The sequence below is a fragment of the Pteronotus mesoamericanus genome, unplaced genomic scaffold (genome assembly GCF_021234165.1).
Source record: "Pteronotus mesoamericanus isolate MK-2021 breed Mesoamerican mustached bat unplaced genomic scaffold, CSHL_Meso_final contig_20, whole genome shotgun sequence".
Classification (NCBI taxonomy): Eukaryota; Metazoa; Chordata; class Mammalia; order Chiroptera; family Mormoopidae; genus Pteronotus; species Pteronotus mesoamericanus.
The window spans coordinates 36,954,818-36,976,588 of NW_026555085.1; the positions used below are offsets into that span (position 1 = coordinate 36,954,818).

Genomic DNA, 21,771 nt, shown 5'->3' on the forward strand with positions numbered 1-21,771 from the left:
TTTCACCATCATAAACATCTATGCTCTACCTATTCATCCCTCAGCTCCTCCCTACCTCCATCTCACCCCTGGAAACTACTGATTTTTTTACTGTCTCCATAGCTTTACCTTTTTCAGGATGTGTATATAATTGGCCCTCCGTATCTCCAGGTTCTGCATACATGAATTCAACCACTATGGGTCGAAAATACTTGAAAAAAAATGTTGCATTGTTGTTGGTGTGTACTCTGTGGTCAGACCTACCATGGTTGTGTCTGAACATGTACAGACTTTTTTCTTTTCATTTTCTTTTCATTTTCTTTTCATTCCTAAGCAACACAGTATAACAACTATTTACATAGATAGTATTTACATTATATTAGATTATTATAAGTAATCTAGAAATGATTTAAAGTAAATGGGAGGATTGTGTGTAGGTCTCATGCAGATACATCATTTTGGCCCTGGCCAGGTAGCTCAGTTGGTTAGAGCATTGTCCCTGATAAGCTAGGGTTAAGGGTTCTGTCAAGCACATACAAGAATCAGCCAATGAATGCATGAATAAGTGCAACAATAAAACGACATTTCTCTCTCTCTCAAATCAATTTTTTTAAAAAAAGTGCCTCCTTGCTTTCTGGTACTACAAAATACTTCAGGCTTACCTTGTATTTTTCCTGCCTCCTCTCTAGAATCACTCATTTCTTTTGGGAGCCCTGATTCCTTTCTCTGGAGAATGGTATAGAAAGCAAGATTTGATTATAGGTGTACTTGTTGCCACTTGAGTGTCAGTGCTTTTAGACCTCAGAGGACATACCCTTAGCCCTGTACTACGATGGTATAATATATATCTACATTTGTTTCTGTGTCTATTTATTTGTGTATATATATTAAATAAATACGAGCTCCTACTGATACCTTACTCTAATGAACTCGGTTTTTTCCTAGATTTTCTCTATTGCTTATTTGTAACTTTTTTCTCTGACAGGGAGAAACCTTGCTCCTGTTATCTTATTTACTTATTTGTCTAACCCCAGTTTCAGATTTGCTTCTGATGATTTAATTTCTCTTTTTTAATGATATCTTTGGTTGTGAACTCACACTCTGAAAGTGTTTTGAGGCTTGCATTGAAATTTTATATTTAATAAGAAAAGGTTTATATCTGATTTTATTAGTCATTTAGAGGTGGAGTTTTTTTTTTCTTTTTTCTTTTACAAACATTTTCTTCTTGTGCTAACATATACATAACATTGATTTTACCATATTAAACATTTTTATGTGTACAGTTGTGGATTGTCATTGTGTTCCTAATGATGTGTGATCATCGTCACTATCCATTTCCAAAACCTTTTCATCATTCCAAACAAAAGCTGTACCCATTAAAACATAACTCTCCATTTTTTTCTCCCTCTAGCTGCTGCTATTCTACTTTGTATCTCTGTGAATTTGCCGATTATAGATACTTCATATAAGCATAATCATACAATATTTGACCTGTGCTGGCTTATTTTATTCAGTGTAATGTTTTTAAGGTTCATCCATGTTATAGCATATATCAGAATTTCCTTTCTTTATGGCTGAATAGTGTGTGTGCGCGCGCGCGTGTGCGTGCGTGTGTGCGTGTGTGTACATACGTGTACAGAACACGTTTAGTTGATCCATTCATTTGTTGAAGGGCATTTGGGTTGTTTCCACCTTTTGGTTTTGTGAATAATGCTTCGGTAGCATTGATGTACAAGTAAGTATTAGAGTTCATGCCCTCAGTTATTTTGGGTATATACCTAGAAGTGGGATTGATGGATCATAGAGTAATTTGATGTTTAACTTTTTGAGGTACTGCCAAACTTTTTTCACAGTGTCTACAGCATTTTACATTTCTACCATAAGTACATAAGAGTCTTAATTTCTCTACATCCTTGTCAAGTTATTTTCTGGATTTTTTTTTTTAAATAGTTATCCTATTTAAAATGTTAATTCTACCTGATGGGTGTGAACTAGTCTCTCATAGTTTTGATTTGCATTTCCATTATTTCTAGTGATACTGAGCATCTTTTCTTGTGAGACTTAAAAATGGGCTTTTCTGGGCCATGTAAATTAGGAAACTTCTGGTCTCAAACTGAGTGATTGTGAGCTTATGGTTGGGAATTCCCTAACCGTGGGGTAGATATACTTTGTCTTTAGTTCAATCCAAAAATCCAGAGCCAAGGACAGACATCATCATTATTCCGATTATTTATTTCTTCAGTGAGTTTCTTCCCCCCGCCCCCCCGCCCCCCAGCCCATCCAATCAGCGCGTTGCCCTTCAGGTGTTCTGGTCTTCAGTCTGACCTTTCATTTTGCTGTGACCCAAACTGTCTCTTAAAAACTAGACTGTAGGCCATTATGTTTTTGTCAAACATGGCTTCAAATGACAACTTTAGAATTTTATTTCTCTCTTCTGGTTAGCACTTCCCAGTTGTTAATGGTTTTGGGGTTTCAGCCATGTACTTAAAAAATTTTAAAACTTAAAATGAGCATGTTTGGTGTTCTGGAGTAGAGTTTTGGTTTTATTGTTGACAAATCAAGTTCATCACAATGCTAATACAGAAATTTTTTATTGTTTCTCTTCTATTAAAGGTAGAGATGATGACGGTAAAGAAAAAGTTAGTGGTATGGATATGGTTCTCATAAATAAGGCAAGCAAATGTACAGGCACTAATTTCTAGAATCAGTGATGAATTATGGAGGTACAGGGCTGATTTTTTTATATTTCATACATATTCATGTGTCCCCCATTTTTATTATATTTTAGTAATTTGAGCTTCTTTCTCTCGTAAACTTATACATAGGAATGACTGTAAATTAGCAAAAATAAATTTTAATGTGTTATTTTTCTCTTCAGAGGAAATAAGGTGTTTATAACAAAGTCAAGCAAATGGAAATCTAGACTCAGCAAAGAGTTTGGGGAATGCTCAATTTTATTTTATATTTAATAGCTCTTTTGATGAATACTTATCTCAGTTTGTTTTTATTTCAGCTTTAACTAGATCAGAATCTAAGAGAGATGGAGGTTTTAAAAATAATTGGAGCTTTGATCATGGAGAAGAAAGTGAAGGAGATACAGATAAAGAGTAAGATTTTTTTGCCTCAGATATGTTATAAGAATGAAACTTTTTATTAGAAAAGCATTTTATAATCCATGGAAATATTTTTAAGACTGTGGTATTGTTTATTTAAGAAAATACTGAACTCTTTTACAATAGCATTAAGGAAAGAAAAAGCAATTATTTATTGGTAAATAATTTTGCTGTTGTATTTCTCCATCTTTTTAAATGTATAAATATGTGCATGTAGTACATGTAACCTTATGATAAATATCAACCACACTACAGATTTCCAACTAAACAAATTGTTCTTTAATAAAAAAATAAACACGGTATTCTGTTCAGTGATTTGAAAAGCCACAATTTATCAGTAAGTGAACCCATATTAAGACCCCTGGATTTTGTATGGAAGTCCTGTAGTAGCTTTCTTCCCAGTTGTACGCCCCCACCACCACCACATCCATCTTAAGATCAGATTACCACCAGAGAAAGCAGAAACACTATAAATGATAAACACAGGTGTTGTCCCAGACAGAAGTTAAGCAAAGTGTTCATTACATTTGTTAATGTACTTGGAATTACTTCTGTGAAAAAATTTAATGGATTCAGTAGAGCCTTTTGCATTGTGCAGGGTTTGTATTAGAAACTCAGCATTGCTATTAGTTTCTTGGTTTATTCATCTGGTTTTCCCCCTAACCAGAGCAAACAGCAAATTTAGAGAAACACAAATATATATACTTAGTTCTGCCAAAACTATAAATACGTTTTAGAAATTGTACACCAGAAGTCATTCAGCATATACTGGCTAAATATTGTAGGTGCTTCACTTCTGTCTGGGCAGCAGCTCCGTTCGTCATTACCACTTTATGTGCCTTCACCTGTGAGATATTGAACTGAAGTGAGGTTTTATTTGAAGGAGAGCTTAGAACTGGTAAGTTTCTTACTTAAAATTGGTATGATATGGTCTTTTATTTCTGATTTTTTTAATTTAAAATAGTTTATTGTTACATTTAGTATCTATGTAGTTTTGAAAAATTGGAATTAAATCTGAAATTAAATCGAATAGAAAGTATACTCCTTTTAAAACATCTTTATAATTTATTTGGAAGGAGAGAAATTTTAGCATTAAAAAAGTTGATGTATATAAACAGTAATGAAACATTTTACATTTTTATTTTAAATAGGATTTTACTAAAAATAGGTTAGTTGAATTGTCTTCAGAAGGGTGTGTTTTTTCAGTTTCTTTGTCAGAAGACTTGTTATAGGTATGTAAAAGAAATTGTCTTTTAAAGTGCTACCTGTCCTGTATGTTTTATTAATGAATCATACTCTTCGGTTCATTATTTATAATTGGGTACTCAGGAGTTTAGCTTTTGAACATGTTGAGGTTAACATGAACTTTTTATGAATTGATGAATCATTCTGGTCTTTTAGAATCTCAGGCCAGTGATTCTCAGTGAATGGTTGATAATTCTTTTAAAGTGGTAGAGGTATTAACTATTTAACTGCGGTAATTCCACTGGAATTACTTTATTTTCATTAGCTAACACTTTTTTTACCAGTTTGTTTCTTCGCTACTTGTTTCTCTGTCCTTTCCCCCTAATTTTAAGTCCAAGACAGAAAGTAAAAATAAGTGACCATGTATGCAATCCATGTATAAGAAAATAGATATTATCTTCATTTATGGCAGGATCAGCAAACGATGACTCATGAGCCCAGTCTGGCCCACTACTGGATTTTCATTAGTAGTTTTATTGGAATACAGCCATACATATAATCTATAGTGGATATATCATACTACAATGGCAAATATGAGTAGTTGCTATAGAGACCTTCAAAGTCTAGACTATTTCCTTTATGGCCCTTTACAAAAAAAGTTTGCTGATCCTTGAATTATTGTATTAGCTGAGCAAAGAGGATAAAACTTATGAATTTAATAAAACTTATGGGTTGTAATTGCCATTTAAGGTTTTTTTCCCATTATTTTCTATGTAGTGAGGCAGATCTACTCAGTATAGATGAAGATGAGGATTCCGAAACCTCAAAGGGAAAAAAGGCAAGTGTTTCCTTTTTTAATTTTAAAAATATTTTAGGTTATATATTAAAAATGAATATTTCAAAAGAAAATGTTGACATTTTTAAATGGTAAGTCCCAGCCACTCTCCTTCCTATCTCAGAGGCAGTGTTCCCAGTTCTTGTTTATCCCATCAGATATTTTATGTGTTAAAACAAAAATTATATATTTTTGTTTCACCCCCTTATACTTAAACAGTTGGTAACATCCTACACACTCTTTCTGACTTCCTAAAAATTAATATATCTGGAGACCATCCATGATCTATTCAATGGATAGTTCCATTTCTTTTCAATGGATGTTTCATTTTATGATGTATGGTTATTTTTCAATACCCCGTAATTTATGGTGTTATCAATCTTTTACCCCTAAAATAATGTTGAGTAAATTAGCTTTCTCTATGGGTTAGTTTGCACACATACAAGTATATCAGTGTGATGAATATGTAAATCAAGCTGCTGCATCAGGGCAGATCCATTTCTAATTTTGTTATACCTCATTGACATTTTATCAGCAATGTCTGAAAGTGCCCATTTCCTTACACTTTTGTTACAGTATTTATAATCTTTTGATATTTGCCAGTGAAAAATAGTATCTTAATGTAGTTTTACTGTGTATTTCTTTTATTATGAGTGAGGTTGAACACAGTTCATATGTATAGTTCATTTATTTCTTTTTGATAACTGTCCATTTCTTTTGCGCATTTTTCTATTTGGTCTTTGGAATAGTATTGATTGATAGGAATTCTGTTCATATTGAGTCTGAGATACACATTTTTTCACATTTTGAAATCTCTGAAGCCTTTCTAGATGCATATTATAATCTCATGACATGGTTTAGTTTAAAACATTTTTTGTGTATTAACACATATAATAATGATGTATCTTATAACAGTTTCTTAGGTTTGATGAAATATTGTATTTTGGAAACACTGGCTTGTTGCTTTGATACTAGTTGCTAATATTTTAAACCAATTTTTTCAGTAGTCTTTTGTCTTTGCTTATGGTGATTATTGCTTTAAAGAAAATGTAGTTTCTTATGTTGTAAAATATATCAGTCTTTTTTTTAAATAGAAGTTGATATATTTTTAAGATTTTATTTATTTATTTTTAGAGAGTGGAAGGGAAGGGAGATAGAGATGGAGAGAAAACATCAGTGTGTGGTTGCCTCTCGAGCAGGGTTGTAGACTGGGGACTTGGTCCACAACCCAGGCATGTACCCTGACTGGGAATTGAACCAGTGACCCTTTGGTTCCGAGGCTGTCACTCAATACACTGAGCCACACCAGGGCCAGTCCTTTTCTTTTAAGGATTTGGTTAATCCGTTTAGTGTTGTGGCTCCTAATGATGTTAGTTTAGTTATGTATGTGATTTGTCCTATTAGATTAAATAGTATCACAATACAAATATAATTACTAATAAAATGATTAAAAATTTTTTTAATTGTTTTCTTGTTGTTTGGAGGCACTACCAGGTATATCCCACTAGAATGCATATTTACATCATTTTGTTGAAATTATTTATTCCTGGTTGGTAATTCTACAAGCTGAATGAGTTAGGTTTTTGGGTTTTTTTTAACTTTGTGTTTTTATTTAAATGAACAAATGCTTTTCTTTTTTAAAGATTTTACTTATTTTTAGATGTGCCCCCACTGGGAATTGAACCAGTAAATTTAGTTCACAGGCCAGAGCTCAATCCACTTAGCCACACCAGCCAGGGCTTAACTTTTATTTTTATTTGAGGAATTGTTTTTTTTTGAAGTTGATATAATTTGTTTTATACTTATGAAAAAATATTCACATGGTTCCAAAGTCAAATCTACAAAGTTTTATTCAAAGACATGTACCTTTTGTAATGATTTCCTCTGCCCCTTTGTCTTTTATCTATATATAGGCAGCCAGTTGTGATTTAACATTCTGTTGTTAGGTTTTGTTTTTTGTTTTTCAAATTTTAAGTGTAGGAATATACCACCCTTTTTGGAGAAAGTATCCACATGGTTTGGCACCTTGTTTTTTTTTTTTTAACTTAACAGTATAGACTGTAGATCTCTACAGCGAACTATTTAGAGATCCTTCTCTCTTTCTTTGCTACCGAGTACTCCAGTGAATGGGCATACGATAGATTGATATACCATCTGTTGACCCTTATTGATGAGCAGAGGTTTTTCCCAATCTTTTGCTATTTTAATTAGTGCTTAATAAAGCCTTGCACTTACATCTTTCGATATCTTTATTGTATATTTGTGGGGTAGATTTCCTAGAATTGCAGTTGCTATTTCAGGGAGTAAATTGACAGGTGATTTTGCTAGATACTGTCAAATGCCTCATTTGTAAGAGTTAATATTTGGCCATTCTGCTAATAATATATGAGAGTTCCTGTTGCCTGAAACCTTGGGGCATGTGTGGTCAAACTTAAATTTTTACCAGTCTGACACAGCACTCTCTTCACATTTCCTGAACTTACAGTTTAATAGTATTTTAGGAACTTTTAAATTTACTTTTCTCCATCTTTGTAGGGCTTCTTTTCTTCCATAACATTTCTATTTTGTCATGATTTAGGGAATTTATAGAATTTGAAGTTTTTCTATTAGTATTCTCAAGTTTTTCTTTATAAAATTACACAAAAACTGTAAGGCTTTTCACATTGTAGTTTTTCTAGCTTTTATTTCAGTATCTCAATTTCTTAGAGTGCTGCTGCTAGGTCTTCTCCATGTGGACAGAGAAATAATGAACTTGAGGAAAATAACTTCTATGACAACGGTCTTTGGTTTTTTTTTTGCTTCAGATGCCCTTAATTTTTTAAAAAGGTATATGCCTTATTATACACTTTTAGGGGTGTAAATGTTGATATTTTAAAATAAAAACCTCCATGACACTTAATATGTATTCAGTTATATCTAAAGGTAATTATTATTTGGTATTCAGTATCATCTATTTTTAAAATACATGTACCAGCTCCTCCTTAACAGTAGGCAGTATTATATTGTGCGTTTTTCTTCCTAAATATATATTTCCTTTCCATTTTTTCAGAATTCTGACTTAATATATGTATTTTTATATGTATTTTCACTTCATATGATGTATTTTTATGTGATTGAAAAATTTTAAATTGTTCTATCATACTTTAATAATAAGAGAAACATTCACTGAAATTTAATATTAAATAATATTTCTGTCACTAAAAGGCCCTTTTTCACTGGATTGTTATCTTTATTCAATAAATATTTAATCCAAAACTATATTATTTGTAATTATACCTCTTATGTAGAATTATATTAGAAATATATTTCTTAAAACAGATGGTGCTGACATTTTCCTTCTTTACTCATTTAGTTTAAATGTTCATGAATAGATATTAGTTATTGCTAGACTAAAACTTTACAGCAGCAATTTTATTTAAAAAATTTTTTTTAATGTAAGCGCTGAGAAATCTTGGTCACATAATAAATAGATGGATATGGAGAAAGTATTGCTATACTATTATCATTCAGTTCTTTTGTGTTAAATGCCAAAAATCACATAGCAGTTTAATAATATTACAAGTTAAAAATAATTTGTATTCCAGTTATTAGAGGCATTGGCTTTCTGAATTTGGGTGAAATATATTAGATATATTTTATCAAGACTTAATGAGTGGCTAGTAATTGTTCTTGTTATTTTTAGATTCTTTTTTTAACCAAATACTTAGAAGTAATTGGAGAAATTTAAATCTTGTTAAATTCAGGAGGCCTTTACTAATACAATACTTTCCTGTAAAATATTTTTTAATTTTTGGTTTATGTATTTTCTTTAAAAGTTGGCCCTGCATGTTCAGCTCATTTAGTCTATGGAAAATGTTTGCAAAGAACTTATTTGACAAGGCCAGCGCACATAGACCAGCCAGTCAATTAAATCAGATGTTATTTTTTATCCATGAAAGTCTGTTTTTATTTTTATTTCAAATATTCATGTTAATTTACATCTTCATGACAACTATGTCACTTTAGAATCCTAAGGCAGAAAAATGTGGCCCTGTTTTAGGCTTGAATTTGTTACCTGGTTATAGTAAGTCATACCAAATTTCAGTCTTTTTTAAAAACATGCTTTCTTTGAGTTGTTCTCACTTGATTTTCTCTTTGGGACAATGCTTTTCTTCAAAATAATTGGAGTAGAAGAATTTCAGTGAGAGCTTCTGGCCAACAGGGAGGCATAGGTAGATACACTTAGCTTCCTCGTACAACCAAAAGAAAGGTAACAACTAATTAAAAAAAAACACAACAACCACAACTGCCAAAAAATCAAACTTACGGAAGTCCAACAGCCAAGGAGTTAAAGAAACATTCATCCAGACTGGTAGGAGGGGCAGAGAGTGGAAGCCTAGGCAGGAAGTACGCGCAGCAAGGCGGAGACTGGTGAGCCAGGGCGGTGAGGTGGCGGTTGGCGGACTGGGATATCCCACATTTGCCTGCAGATAATCTAGAAGGAACAACTGGGGAGCGAGACAGACCACACGACCCAGGGTTCCAGTGTGGGAAACTAAAGGCACAAAAATCTCTGGCTGTAAAAACTGTGGGGGTTGCGGTGGCAGAAGAAACTCCCTGTCTCACCAGAGAGTATGTTAGAGTGGCCCACATGATCCTAGAACGTACACAAGCCCACCCACCTGGGAATCAGCACCTGCCAGGGCTCAATCCACTTGTGGGAAGCAAGGGAAGTGACTGAAAGCTGGGTGAGAGTTGAGCAAGCGGCACTGTAACCTCTCTGAGCCCTCCTCCACATACAGCACCACAATGCAGCAAAGTGGGTTGCCCCACCCTGTGGAATACGTACAGCTCTGCCCCTTACAATGTAACAGGTGCGCCGAGACAAAGAAACATGGCTCAAGTGAAAAAACATTAAAACTCCAGAAAAATAACTAAGCAAGGAGGAGATAGACAACCTATAGATACAGAGCTCAAAACACTGGTAATCAGGATGCTCACAGAAATGATTGAGTACAATCTCAAAATAAAAGAAGTGAAGGCTATACAAAATGAAATAAAGAAAAATATACAGGGAACCAACAGTGAAGGGGAGGAAACCGGAACTCAAATAAAAGACCAGAACCGAAGGAAGAAATAAACATTCAACCAGAACAAAATGAAGAAAGAAGAATTCAAAAAAAATGAGGAAAGTCTAAGGAACCTCTGGGACAGCTTTAAATGTTCCAACATCCAAATCATAGGGATATCAAAAGGAGAAGAGGAAGAGCAAGAAATTGAAAACTTACTTGAAAAAATAATGAAGGAAAACTACCTAATCTGGTGAAAACTTCCCCAATGCACGCCCAGGAAGCTCAGAGAGTCCCAAAGGAGCTGACCCAAGGAGAAACACACCTGGATCCATTACAGTTAAGTTAGTCAAGACTAAAGATAAGGAGAGAAACTTAAAAGCAACAAGAGAAAAGGAGAGAGTTACCTACAAAGGAGTTCCCATAAGACTTAATCAGCTGATTTCCTAAAAGAACTCTTACAGGCAAGAAAGGACTGGAAAGAAGTATTCAAAGTCATGAAAAGCAAAGACCTCCATCCAAGATTACTCTATCCAGCAAAACTATCATTTAGAATGGAAAGGCAGATAAAGTGCTTCCCAGATAAGGTAAAATTACAGGAGTTTATGATCACAAAGTCCTTATTATACGAAATGTTAAAGGGACTTATCTAAAAAAAAAGATCAAAACTATGAACATTAAAATGACAACAAACTCACACCTATCAACAACTGAACCTAAAAACAGAAACAAACTGAGCAAACAACTAGAACAGGAACAGAATCACAGAAATGGAGAACATATGGAGGGTTATTAGTGGGGAGGAGGAGGGGGAGAATGGGGTGAAAGATACAGGGAATAAGAAGCATAATTGGTAGGCACAAAATAGGCAGGGGGAGGTTAAGAATAGTAGAGGAAGTGGAGAAGTCAGAGGACTTATATGTATGACCCATGGACATGAACTAAGCGGTGGGGGGCATGCTTGAGGGAGGAGGGTGCAGGGTGGAGGGGGTTAAAAGGGGAGAAAGAAATGGGACAACTGTAAGAGAGCCTAATCAATAAAATATACTTAAAAAAAATTTCACTGATACATGTTGGTTGAATTCAGTGTTTCTTTTTGTGTATTTGTTTAATAAAAGCAATTTGTTAAACATAAAAAGAAAGAAAAAATATAACTGGAGAATATACAGAGTTCAGAAATGTAAATTTTCATCACTTTTGCTCTTCCATTTTACAGCATAGCTAAATTAAGAAAATCTTACATTGGTCCAGAATATCCAGTTTGTACCCCATAGTTCACCTTTAACTGAAATTTATGTAGAACAGGGAAAGATATGAAGCCCTATTACTATTTTATGTGCCAAAAGAGATTCCAAATACTAATAATTTAAATAATTCCTTTCCTGAGGTTATTAGACTCTAAAATAGGTGAGAATTGATTATGTCTTTGTTTTGTAAAGTAGAAAAAGTTCTGTTGTGAAAGAGGAGATGGGGATGGAGATAACTGTAATGATGATGCCTTTTATCTAGATGGGTGTTAAATTAATTTTCAGTGTAAAAATGGAGATTGAGGATTTAGGAGTGGATTTTCCTAAAACTTTTCATGCCTGTTTATTCTTAAAAGGCTTTGTTTATCCCAGAGGTTTACAGATTTTTAGTGGCTTGTAGATAATATATATAGACCCATATGGACCATTGGTTTAAACTAATAGGACTCCTTTTCTCCATTTGCAAATGAGCATGGAATTAGCAGAAAGCCTTTATTTTGGCCCAAAGTGTATTAGTATGCTTCCCTTTGTCTTTCACAGAATAACCTATTTGCCTTTTGGCTTCTGTACTTTCATTGTTCCTCCTTAGAATATATGTCTTTCATTAGCCATTATCTTTGTGGATATTGCCTTTATACATTATTCTTCCTAGAACTTTTATCCAACATGTTAAGGACATCATTTTTCTTTTTAAAACTTGTATTTTATATATAAAAGAAAAAAGAAAGGGTAAAAGCACATCCCTGTAATATATTCTAGGTAATTTCCTCAGGTATCTTCCAACTCACTTTTGTCTTCAGCTATATCTATCCTGTCATTTAATCTATCCATTTATATATATATTTAAAAACATTTCAGTGACATTTGTAAAACTTCTGTTGGTTCTCTTTCAAAATTTTCTGTATTTCCCAAAAATAATTCTTTACTGTTTCCTTTTTGTTTAAAGAATTTAAATGCCTTTAATATGGATTTTTAATGTCTCTAATAATTTAGTAGATTATTTTAGGTTTCTTAACTGAAGTTCTTAGTTGTTAAGTTTCCTGAACACTTGGTTTTTAATTAAATTGACTACGTGATTTGTGGTGTTGGAAGATACCACATACTGATACTGAGTTGGCCAAAAAGTTCGTTTAGTTTTTTCTGTACAATGGCTGTAGTAGTGCTTAGTTGTCGAACTTCATTTGAAATAATTTTGTTAGAGTGTATTGACAGCTGTCATATCAAAAAAACATTTTAAAAATGCGAAAGCGTGCATTTAAAAAAAACATCAAAATTAGTGAATTTTTGTGTAGCTATTTTAATATTGAAGATGGAAGAATATATGCAACATTTTTGGTGTATTATGCTTTATTATTTCAAGAAAGATAAAAATACACCTGAAAAGCAAAAAAAAAAAAAAAAAAAAAAAGATTTGTGCAGTGTATGTAGAAAGTGCTACGTACAACTGATTGTACATGTCAGAAGTGGTTTGCTAAGTTTCTTGGTACTATTGACATTTTGGCCAAATAATTCTCTGCACTGGGGCTCTTTTAATGCACTGGAAGATGTTTAGCAGCTCCCCTGGCCTCTACCCATTAGGAGCCAATAGCGGGAGACAGTTGACATACTCAGAATATCCAAATCAAAATAGTTATTGGTGAAAATGAAAATGTGTCTTTTATTTTACGGAAAAAAACTAAACAGACTTTTTGGCTCATCCAGTAATTTTTGCACATTTGGCTGCCGTGATGAGCAGCAAATGTGTATTGAGTGTAGTGTTTTAAATGCTAAGGAGGAAAACAGACAAGCTTCTTGTTCCTATGGAACTTAAATTTAAGTAACTTGCTATGTTTATTATGAGTTACTTAATACTTAATGTTATTAAATAGGGGTTAGCAAACCAAGCCTCACACACGAAATCCAGACTGCAATCTGAAGTCTATAAACTAGAATAGTTTTTAAATTTTTTAAATGGTTAAATCAGAAGAATACTATTTCACTGTTGCGTGACATCAAAATTAAATGAAATTCAGAGTTGTATCCTCAAATAAAGTTTTATTGGAAAACAGCTATGCTCATTGGTTTATATATTTTCTTGGACTGCTTTTGTGCTACAAGAACAGATTTGAATTATTTGGACAGTAAGTTTTTTTATTGTAATTTTTCTATTACCATTTATTTTTTTAACCATTTTATTTATTTTTGGAGAGGGGAAGGGAGGGAGAATAAGAGGAAAAGAAATATCGATGTGCGGGAGAAACACTGACTGGATGCCTCTCACATGCCCTCAACTGGGGACCTCGGCCTGCAACACAGGCATGTGCCCTGATGGGGAACTGAACTAGTGGCCTTTTGTTTAGCAGGCTGGCACTCAATCTACAGAGCCACCCTGGTCTAGGCTCCATTACCATTGTATCCCCCTTATATCCTCTGGAGTTGAGAGTTTTGACAGAACCGGTATGGCCCATAAAGCGTAAGATATTTGTTGTCTGACCCTAAAGGAACAGTTTGCCAGTTCCCTGTATCATTGTTTATACCATGCAAATGTGTCATATATAAATTGATATTAGAGAAATGTAGCTTTTTTGGATGGGTGGTATATAGAGTAATCAGACAGAATATCAGACTCTATTCCTGCTAAAACTGTTCACTTTATAGGATTGTTGTGAGGTGTATGAGACTATGTAATCCACACAGCACATGGCACCAGCAAGTCTTCCACAAGGAACTATCATTATCATTATCATTAATGACCTGTGCAGACTGTGTTCCTTTGTGAATTACGATGTGTTTATGGTGGCTTATCTGATATCAGTAAGACCCATGTTTATAGTTGGTTTTGTAACCATGTGATGATTTTGTGCTAATCCATCTGTCCATAGTAGTTCTTCTGATAATATGTTTGCATTAGCTAGAAAACTGTCTTAGGCCACTAATGAGGGGATGAAGAGGAGAGAAACCTCCAGACAAAATAAGATGTTAACTTTAGTAGTTGTAGTGCTCTAATTTGTAAGGTAGTCAACCAAAAATGGCTCAATTTTAATTTATTTATACCTTATTTCCCCCAATAATTTGACATAGATTACCATCACCACAAATAAAATGAGAAAAATAAAAATTACTAAGAGAAGTAGATGTGCCAAGCATCTAAAATAATTTTTGTTGTAATTTAATTCAACAGTTAGGTCTAAATTTCCTGGCAGCTTGATTTGTGTGATAAGAGACTCTTCTTTACAAATTTACATCTTGTGATTTTTTTTTTCTCCTGGAGCTACCTTCTAAGTATAACAGATGGTAGGGAATGTTTTCTAAGGAAATTTGACAATATAATAAATGTTTTTCATGAGATACAGCTATCTGACAAAGCTAGAAGTACTGGTTTTTGCTGACTGAAATGGATATAGCTTTTGATGGTAACCAACCTCTAGGCAACAGAATGGGAAATTTAAGGATTTAGCTAATATAGATCTTCTTGCTTTGATGATGTAGATTATCTATTGGTATGCCCAAATGCTTTCTCAAAAAAAAAAAATTGAAAATGTATAAGCACTTAGTAATATGGTTGAATTAGCTGAGTTGTGTGCCTATACTTGTATTTTGGATGAAGTAATTTTAATTTAAACAATTCTTAATAGGATGGATTACCTTTCTACATTTTTATAAAGGAATTTTTAGTGTAGTTCTTTTGATTTTTGAGATGTTCTGTATCCTAAATATTTTGAATCACCTTTTGGAATAACATTGCATGTTTTTGCCTCTTGTTAACAATCAATATTTACATTTCTACAAACAATACTGAAAATTCATGCAGTCTAGTATGGGAATGCATAGAATTTGGAGTCAGATCAGTCATTTTTTAATTTAAATTTTATTTCTCAATTACAGTTTACATTCAGTATTATGTTGTATTAGTTTCAGGTGTACAGCATAGTAGTTAGACAATCATGTACCTTATAAAATGTCCCCCCTGATATTTCCAGTACCCACCTGACACCATATATAGTTATTACAATATTATTGACCATGTTCCCTATGCTGTATTTTACAGGAGTCAGATCAGTCTTTATTCAAATCCATTTAACTAGTTTGGAGAAGTTACCTTGCTTTTTAAGCTCACTCTTCATAACATAGGGCTAGGACTTCAGTAAAGTTTAAATGATATGCGATAGATTTTTTTAGGAAAAAAGAAAACAACTGAAGTGGGAAATTTGGGTGTATTAATCTTGTCTGTCATTCAGTAGCATCAAGTAATTGATCTGATATTTCAGGAAGAGTTGTTGAATCCCACTCTAAAGAACTACTAAAATGTATCAAGTATGGAGATTAAATGATAATGCAAATGAAAGTGTGATAACCCCATTGTTTTTGTCCCCCATAGTTCTTTTCCTAATTTCAATTATTTCTGTTAGTATTGATGAGCTTGCTTATGAATGATAGCTATTGCATATAAAAAATCAGAGATAATTTGAGGGCTAGGACAGTATTATCTTCATCTTGTGGGTGATACAGGTTTACTTCTGGCAAATAACTAGGAGTATTAGCAATCTCAGATCACCTTAATCCAATGCTTCTCCTAATGTCCCCTGGTCAGCAGTCTATCACTTGTGCCCTTGTTAGAAATGCAAGTTCTCGGGATCCTCCCAGACCTACTGAATCAGAATAAACTGTAAGGGTCAGACACTACAGTTTGTGTTAACAAACCACCCAGATTATTGATTTACTCAAAGTTTGAACCAAGTTATTCTGACTTACTTTTAATTGAATTGGAGGTTGAGATGATTGTAAGCTGGATTTCAGTCTGTGAGAGGACTCTTACAGTTGTGATTCACTCTTATTCATGGCCTGTAGTCTTAATTCAAATTTTGAGCTGGTTACAAGGTCCTTCATATTTGGTAGATTTTGAACTCCACTTTTTGCCTTCTTAGCTCTCTTAGTCTGTTGGAAGTTCATTATAGCTTCTCAGCCTTTCAACTGTATTTTCAAAATCAAAAGGTACCTCAGGGAAAAATACAACTCTGGGGTCAGATTTCTGAGTTTTCTTAATACTTCACTCCCTTGCTAGCCCTCAAATGCCTGAAACCCATTTTTTAAAAAAATTTGTAGTTGTCCAGCTTTCTAGTTGTTTTTCAGAGACTAGAGGGAAGATTGATGTGTATTACCTAATATGCCAGTAATTACCAGAAGTGAAGGTGTCTGAAGTACGTGGCTCTAAAAGATTAGGAAGTAAGGCAATGTCTCAAGGAGCAGAAAATGATAAGCAGCATGTCAAAAATAGGTCTTTTTGGAATTTTATAATATAGATATCCCTTAAAACAAGAATGGTGTTGGCACAGTAAACTCTCTCCTTAGGACTTTTTTTCCTGGCAGATATTTTTTTAGGCAACTGTTATGTTTCTATAGAGATATGAGGGGGAGAGGGAAAGGGAGCCATGTTGCTATCTTCTTATGACTATATTTTCTTGTAAAAGAGTGAAAAAGAAAATAAAATATTAGATTGTTTCAAAGATACAATTAAAGGGTATAAGAATGATTTTTAAAATTTTGTTTTGGGTAAATTATCACTAAAAACCAAGGATCTTTGTCCTGAGTCTGAAAGCAGCTTTTAAATGTCTTGTTCAATTAATGAAATAGAAGCAGATTTCATTGTTGAAGAGCTTCCCAAGTAATGGGCCATTCTGTTTTGATACTGTGATCTACATAAAGTGATTGTTATTGATACATTAATATTATCATTTGCAACAATGAAATTATGAAGATGACATCATGGTTTCTGTATTCATATGGAAACTAATGTGAAGGCCAAAGTCATTGTATAAGTTGAAATGACAACTTATGCCATATTTGGCTGTACTGCCCTACAGATAGCAGCAAGACCTGTTAAGCAGAGAAAATAATTATCTCAGATTTATGCCACTGTCATCCTTCCTACCCCTCCCTAATAGCTGGTAGATTTTAACTACACTTTTAATAAATGTATTTTCAAATAGCTCTTGATAAATTAACATTTTATGGTATTTGTTGTTTCTTTAACATTTACGGATTTTTTTCCAGTTAAATCGTCAATCTGAAATTGTTGCTACTGGTTCTGGTGATTTCTGGAAGACATATGCAAGGCGAAACAAGACTGAAAATCTAAAACCTTTAAAAGGCAACCCAATTGGACTTAACATGTTGAGCAACAAAAAGAAATTGAGGTATAGGCACTTCATCGCACATTTCTGTAGAAAATACAAAGGCTTTGAAACTAAAACTATCTTTATGGCCAATTGGCCCAATCTGTACCTTTCTTTTCACTTTTTGTCAGTAGGGTCAAGAAGTAGAGTGGTCCCAGTGTGTGAATTTTGAATCTTAAGAATGGAGTTGATTTCAGTGACGTCTTGATTGTAAATAAAAATTGCAGGAAAAATTTCAGGAGACCAGGATTTGTAAGAGAAGCTTGCTTTCATACAATTTGTAAAACCTAGGTCATGATACTAGAAGTAGAAGTCTTTGTCGGGTAGATAGTTATATCTCATTTAGGGGAGTCTTGTCAGGATTATCTTAATGAGGGACTTTTTTTTTTCACTTCAGAAGATTTATTTTTCTTTTACGTACAACTCAGTCTTTCTTAGTGGTTGTCATAGTGAACTCCTGCTACTCACAAGATTGGGCTGTTACATCTCCCAGAAATAGGGTTGAAAATCACAACTTCATTTCTTCTTTGTCAGTTTAGAAACAGACAGTTGAGGTACATAAAGGCTAAGTAACTTTTGAGTAAATGGGAGAGTCAGAATTTAGGACTCGTCTACAGCCATACCACCCTGAACGCGCCCGATCTTGTCTGATCTTGGAAGCTAAGCAGGGTCGGGCCTGGTTAGTACTTGGATGGGAGAATTTAGGACTCGTTTTTTTTACAATTAACATTTTTTTATTTTGCCACGTAAGAAAACTAATACTCATAGTTTAAAAACTTTTTATAGTCTCTAATTAGAAAATGAGAGAGAATATATCTGAATTAATTTACCAGAAATCTTATACTACAAAGCATTCATTTAGGATTCCTGATTTCTATTCTAGTGTTCTACTCTTTATCTTCCTTCATGAACTGTATTGGAAACATTCAGAGACAAATTCAGAAAGTGGAAAACTATCGGGCAATTTAACATGGCCAGTTGGGTTTATCTATAAATTTATTAAGTGGTTTTGTTCATGTGCTCAGATTTTAAAAGATTTATTTTGCATATGTGAATACAATTTTCTCTTATTCAACTTTGTTTTTTGAATTTGCAGTGAAAATACATCAAATGCATCATTATGTTCTGGAACTGTCGTTGATGGTAGATGTTTTCATCATGCTAATGCACAGATACCAATAGTAAAAACAGCAGCCCAAAGGTAAGGATTCTACTGCCTTTGGTTAGTATATACATACCATCCTCTTTAATAAGAGTTATTTCACTGTTTGTGAAAACCATTTTTTATTTGAAATTTTACTCTTTTCTGTTGTCTATAAAGATATATTCATGTCTTTTAAATAATTCACATCCTAGAATTTTATTATTTTATTACTTTATATCAACTTTTGAATAAATCACATTCTGTAAATAGAGACTTTTTAAATAAAAGTCATTCTGTTGTATTATATTCTGGTTAAATTACCCTAATTTTTTACAACATTGAATTTACTGCATTTGACAGATGTTTAGCTCTGATGAATAAAACTACAGTTATTGACTAACTTTCTTTATAAGGTTTATAGGATTTTATAGTATCAAAATAAATCACATTAGTTTTAAATATTTGAGAAAATTTTGTGTTTTATTAGTTTTAATAGATTTGGATTTTCTTACTGGTTTTGAAGGTACTACTTTGAACCTTGAAATAATGAGAATAACAGTGGGGAAAGCTTGATGTTTTAAATGCTTTTGAGGTTTTTCATAACCATCAAAATATGGTTATGAAATTTTAGTTCTCAGTCACTATCAGTTGACTAAGAAATTCTTAGACTCTAACAATTAAACAGTGTGTTTATTGCATTATGAATTATTGCATTCAAATTTTTATAACTAGCAAAATTTAAAGATTTGGTATACATGCTAGATGCTGTTCTTCATTATTTAAAAATACCAAGCTAGACTGATGCTCATTCAGAAAGTGTCCTGACCCTTAGAAACCCTTGCTATGTTTACTATTTACATAGATTTGGCTTTAAAATGTATTTTTGACCAAAAAACCTTAAATCTTTTTCATGTATTAGAAAAGGGAAAAAACCTTTTTTTTCTTAAATATATTTATCATAGTTTTCACATAAACTATTTGAGCAGTTCAATTAAAAAGAGAAAGTACTGCAAATACCATAAATTGGCTAGCTTTACTATAAAGTACACAAACAAATCAAACTCTCTGGCTTACATGTGGCAGAAACAAAAGAATAAATAATAAAAGGAGAGAGGTATACTTTCTCACACACTGATCACATTGATCACATTAATAGAATCCATAGCTGATAAACAACTGTGTTCTTGATATTCTGAAAATGTGCTCTAAATTGAAATACTAATTTGTAATCAAGTGATATGTTCTACAACCAAAATTATTATTGCTTTTGAAGTTATCTGTTAGTTTGGATTTGTTTGCACTGTGATCTGTTCTCTCCATCCCTTTTTTTCTTGTTTGCAATGTTAAAAAACTGACTTAGTCTGGAAATTTGTTTTGTTTTATTCTAGGTTTCAGCACCCATTATACCTTGCATGTGTACCATTCCTCATCTGCATAAAAGATTAGATTCTGTTAATTGGAACTGGTATTACCTACTATTGTTTCTGAAAAAATCTGAGTTAATTTGTATTTAAAGAAATAATCATTAGTGAAAATACTTGACAAGAACAACTAGGGACAATAAAGAAAACCTGAGGAGTTATGTCAGCAGGACAGATTCTACTTTTATTTCTTATTTACAGAATAAGCATTTCTTACTCCTCCTATTGCAATGCAACTGTCAGTAAAAAGATTTTGACATTCAGAGACAAGTCATTGAAAGTTTTTCCAATTTTCTTCTATCAAAAATGTTCATTTCATACTACATATCAGGAATAGAGAGGTACAGTGTAGTCAAGGATTGAATATGACAAAGTCCATGCCTTGAAGCTCAAGTTTGATTAAGACAGAGGTCAGAAAGACAAGTTAACAAATTATTGCATACCAAGTACAGTAGTAGAGATATATGAAGTATTAAAGTAGCTTTTGAGGGTACTAGCTGAACGAGAACACTGCAATGCAGTAGGAACTATATCTTCAAAGTCATGAAGAAGGAATGGTTGCTACACATGCTCATTGATTTTAATTAGTGCAGGCCTCAGATTAGGGTGAGCACATTGGCTTTTATAGCTTCACCTAATTCTTCATATTTTCTCAGTTCTTGATTTGAAATTAAAGAAAATGTCACCAGTTGGTATCTCATACATGCAGTCTATTCTCCTTGGGGTGAGTGGTATAATTTGTCTCTGCAGTAAGTCAGCCCTGCATTTTTAATAATTTATAGATCTTAGTAAGATATGGGAACAAGTATGGCATACCTTTTTAATCTAAAAGGGACAGATGAAGATTGTTCAAGTTATCAGATCACATTACAACTCTAGTCTGATTTCTTACTATTTCAAATGTTAATTTAATTCATATTAAAAGAATTGTTTATATACTAATGGTGAGGGAGGAAGATGATAGTGTTTGGTATAGAAAAAAATGCAGAAATTAAAAAGTATATGTAACTGTATACCATTTTAACCCCTAACTTTAATCAAACTTGCTACAAGAGCACAATTTACTGGTTTATGTTTTATTTACATTTCACTTTTTATCATTTTACTTTTTATTAAGGACAGTTAAAAAAAAACTAGTAAGCCCCACAGGGGAAAGGCGTGTCTACAAAAGCATATATACCATAAGTGGGAAAATGGTCTCCTAGAATAAGCAAGATTTAATTATTAATGAAAACAGTTCTTTCAAAGGATTTTTCGAAGTCTAAATCCAGTCATGGATAATAGATTCAATCCTCCCTCCTTCCCTCCCTTCCTCCCTACCTTTCCCTTTCTTCCTTCTTTCTTTTTTTTTTTAAATTTTGAGAGCACTAGTATACCACTAGTTCAAGAATGAAATAGTGCAAGAAAAATGTATGTTGACATTTTTACAAAGTCCTACATTACTAATTAGGCTTCATGCTCCATTTTTTGAAGTTTTTTTCTTTTTTTTTTTTTCTTTATATATAAGCTCCTCTAGGGCAGGACTTGATAATAAACACATTGAGGAATCTTATAGAAGAATTGTGACTTATAAATTAGATATTATAATAAATGATCATGAGTATACATACATTGTTTTGTTTTTTGTTTTCTTTCTAATTCCCTTGG

At 33.0% G+C, this 21,771-nt stretch overlaps 1 protein-coding gene across 5 annotated transcripts in view; it reads left to right on the top strand.

The window, feature by feature from the left end:
* SENP6 (SUMO specific peptidase 6) overlaps window positions 1-21,771 on the top strand; it is a 101,891-nt gene that overhangs the window by 24,011 nt on the left and 56,109 nt on the right. For 4 of the 5 annotated variants that reach the window (XM_054569639.1, XM_054569642.1, XM_054569640.1 and 1 more), the window contains exons 2-5: window positions 2,993-3,086; window positions 5,055-5,115; window positions 17,438-17,580; window positions 18,656-18,760. In XM_054569639.1, the coding sequence (XP_054425614.1) occupies window positions 2,993-3,086; window positions 5,055-5,115; window positions 17,438-17,580; window positions 18,656-18,760 (403 nt within the window). Of the gene's footprint in view, window positions 1-2,992; window positions 3,087-5,054; window positions 5,116-17,437; window positions 17,581-18,655; window positions 18,761-19,988; window positions 20,849-21,771 lie in introns of those variants that run through there. The other variant, XM_054569643.1, reaches the window with a different exon arrangement.